Source organism: Bufo bufo, chromosome 1 (assembly GCF_905171765.1).
Source record: "Bufo bufo chromosome 1, aBufBuf1.1, whole genome shotgun sequence".
Classification (NCBI taxonomy): domain Eukaryota; kingdom Metazoa; phylum Chordata; class Amphibia; order Anura; family Bufonidae; genus Bufo; species Bufo bufo.
In genome coordinates this window covers 779,225,581-779,229,011 of record NC_053389.1, presented here as the reverse complement: position 1 = coordinate 779,229,011, position 3,431 = coordinate 779,225,581, and the positions used below count along the sequence as shown (strand labels likewise).

The window sequence follows — 3,431 nt, the reverse complement described above, 5'->3', positions numbered from 1 at the left end:
GGGCATATACTGGTGGCCCTATCTTATATACTGGCACACATTATGGGGGCATTTTATACTGGCACATTTTTAGGCACCATGGGGACAAGGGGAGGTGCACGATATAGGAGTATTTTATACTGGCACAAATTATAGGGCACTATGGGGACCTTGGCTCAACTGGGGGCACTAAGAGGGTTTTTTGGGCAAACAGTAGGGGGCATTGGCACACATTATGAGGGTACTATGTGGACATTGACTCTACAGGGGGCACTAAGAGGAGGTATTTTTTATACTGCCACACAACAGGGCACTTTTATGTACTGGCGCACATTATAAGGGGGCATTTTTCTACTGTTACACATTATAAAGAGAATTATTACTACTGGGGGCATTATGGTGGGCTTTATTACAGTTGAGGGACTATGAGGAACTTGAATGCTAGTGTGAGCACTATGGGAGCATTATTACTTCTGGGACACAGTCGGGTCATTATTACTGTAGGGGCACTATTACTACTACGTGTTGTCTGGTAGATAATTATTTCTATTGGTGGGACTTTGGGGAGCACTGTTACTGTGGGGTGCACCCTGGCACGGTATCAGCTTAGCCCACTTATTTTTGGGGAACATTATGTTTACACTATTAGTGTCAGGGACACTGTTTCCTGGGCGCAGTTATTTTTTAGGACACTGTGTGCCAGTAATTATTTAAGAGGGACTATCTGTGTGTAACTTGTATAGGGAGCACAGTAGGCACAGTATTAGGTGGGAGGATGATGGAAAACTAGGAAACTAAGATGTCTGTCTGTCAAACTCTGTAGAAAGAAGAGATGACTGAAATAAATCATGGCGGTGTGGTCTGAAACGAGAAGATGAGGACAGAGAACATCTACATCAACGAAGACGTCCCTGGATGTAAGAGGTATGTGGACCTGTATTAGTCTACCTTCACATCTGAGTTAGTGATTCTGGCAGGCTCTTCCAGCGAAGAACAACCTGCCGGAATGCTCCAGCCCTGCTGAATGCAGACAGAATGTCTGCCGGCCACATGAACTATAATGGGGTCTGCAGAGATCGACCACAATCTGGCAAAAATGCTGAGAATCAGCGGGACACAAACCGCTACATGCCTGAGTTTGTGTCCGGCCAATTCCATGCATTCTCTGCCGGATCAGGTGGCCGGAGCGTAGTGCCGCAGGTGTGAAAGTAGCCTTAACCTGTATGTTTTGTATTGCTATAAGTAATGTTAGGACAGAATAGGTTAGGCATATTCTTTGCACAGGGGCCCTCTGTTGTCTGTGTCCGCCCCTGGCTGTTATATTCCGCAGTGCTTTACAGTCAGTGGTGCTCACAATCTAAGTTCCCTAATCAATTAGTCTCTGGAGTGTGGGAGGAAACCCATACAAACACAGGGAGAACATACAAATGTCATGCAGATGTTGTCCTTGGTTGGATGTGAAGCTTGAACCCCAGCGCTAATCACTGAGCCACCATGCTGCCTGATATAATAAGTTCTAAGAATACCACAAACTATGTTAAACTGGATGTTTTGGTCCACTTGGACCTTCCTATGTGGATAGTTCTATGGCCAAGGTGTGTCTCTGTGTGTGACTTTGATATTTTTATTTTTTTATACTTTAGATGCAGACTGGGGCTCTGCTAAGGCCCACATCCAGCAGAGAACATTATTGATCCGTTTGGGAGTAAAGAACTTGGTGAAAGAAAGTGAGATAGATCAGAAAGCTGCGAAGGAGATATGGCATCCCTATTTTCTGGATGCTAAAGCAAAGTGCATTGTGAGGAAGATTGCTTCAGAGAAAGACCTTGGCCCGCTAACTGCCTCTGCAGCCGCGAGAACTGTAGCATCTGGGAAATTGCAAAACTAGAAAATTTGCCTGTCCATGCAAAGTCTGAACTGTGACAAGTGCTGTGAGTCCTTTATTGGAACTTTGACTGCTAGTAAAAGTACTATTCTACTATTAAAATGTCCTCCTCATTGCCTCCCACCTCAAAACTTATGTCCTCGAAGGGCACCCCAGCTACCACCAGAAAAGAGCCCCAAGCCCAGGGTGTCCCCTGAAGGAAAGAAAGGGATCACTCTTCCCATCACTGTATTGCCCATGGAAGCATAACAATGAGTAACTACCACTTCCATTATTGCTACAACCACTCCTATCCTCTCCCCTCTCCCGAGCTTGGTATATATGGCCAGTATTTATCTTTACATTTTAGTCTTAAAAATTGTAGACCATTCTGCTTCTGGATTAATATTTATTTCGGACTATGATTCTTTTTTTAACACATGATTTACTTAAAGATTCCCTTGGCCATTTTTCTAGCAGCTCTCAAGACTTCTTTGTTCCTCAGGCTGTATACAAATGGGTTTAACATTGGGACCACGGCCACATAAAACATTGAGAGAATTTTGTCTTGTTCCTTAGAGTTTTCAGACTCGGGTTTCATGTACATGAAGATGCTTGGTCCATAGAATAATAAGACGGTAATTATGTGGGAAGAGCAGCTAGAAAATGCCTTAAGTTGCCCCCCAGAGGAACGAACCTTTAAAACTGCTAATATAATTTTTATATATGAGATTAGAATAAACATCAAACTAAAAACTCCCACACAGTCTTCTGTTGACAGGATCATTTTCATAATCTTAGTGTCACTAGAAGCCAGCGCCATCAATGGTACTACCTCACAAAAGAAATGGTCAATCTGGTGAGAGTTACAGAATGATAATGTAGACATCTTGAAGGTTAACACTATGGAATTCATGGCACTGAAAGTCATGTAGGAAACTGGTAAAATAATATAAACTTTCCTGGTCATGATCAAAGAATAATGTAGAGGAGAACAAACCGCCAGATAGCGATCATACGCCATACAGGTCAGGATATAAATCTCAGCATTAGAACAGAATATGAAGAAGGACATCTGAGTGAAGCAGCCATCAAAGGAGATTGTCTTGGCTTGTGTTAACATGGTGGACAACATCTTTGGGATAATAGCAGAGACATAGATGATGTCTACAGAAGAAAGATTACACAAGAAGAAATACATGGGAGTGTGAAGTTGGGGTACACCACAGATCAGTACAATGATGATCAGATTTCCCACCACTGCTAGCAGATATAAGATTAAAAACGCAGTAAATATAAGAATTTCCTCTCTTCTGGAGGTGGAGAATGGGGTTAGGTAGAATTCAGTCACTGTGCTGTTTTTACAGTCATTCATCTTGAGTGTCTATAATGAAAGATAGGAAACAGATTATGTGCGGTATGGAACTTTCTACTCATGATTCTTGAACACCATTTTAACACATTGGTGGGTCTAATACAAAGGGTTCAGGAGTGCTTTCCCCCTATCTGGTCGATATATACACTCACCTAAAGAATTATTAGGAACACCTGTTCTATTTCTCATTAATGCAATTATCTAGTCAACCAA

At 42.4% G+C, this 3,431-nt stretch overlaps 1 protein-coding gene across 1 annotated transcript; it reads right to left on the bottom strand.

The window, feature by feature from the left end:
* Window positions 1–2,288: 2,288 nt before the first annotated feature.
* LOC120988203 (olfactory receptor 1019-like) lies at window positions 2,289–3,218 on the bottom strand. Its single transcript, XM_040415931.1, has one exon. It carries the CDS (start codon window positions 3,216–3,218, stop codon window positions 2,289–2,291), a length of 930 nt encoding a protein of 309 aa, XP_040271865.1.
* Window positions 3,219–3,431: the final 213 nt, after the last annotated feature.

Coding starts and splice junctions, on each gene's coding strand:
- LOC120988203 (XM_040415931.1), bottom strand. CDS start 3,218: ATGAATGACTGTAAAAACAGCACAGTGACTGAATTCTACCTAACCCCA.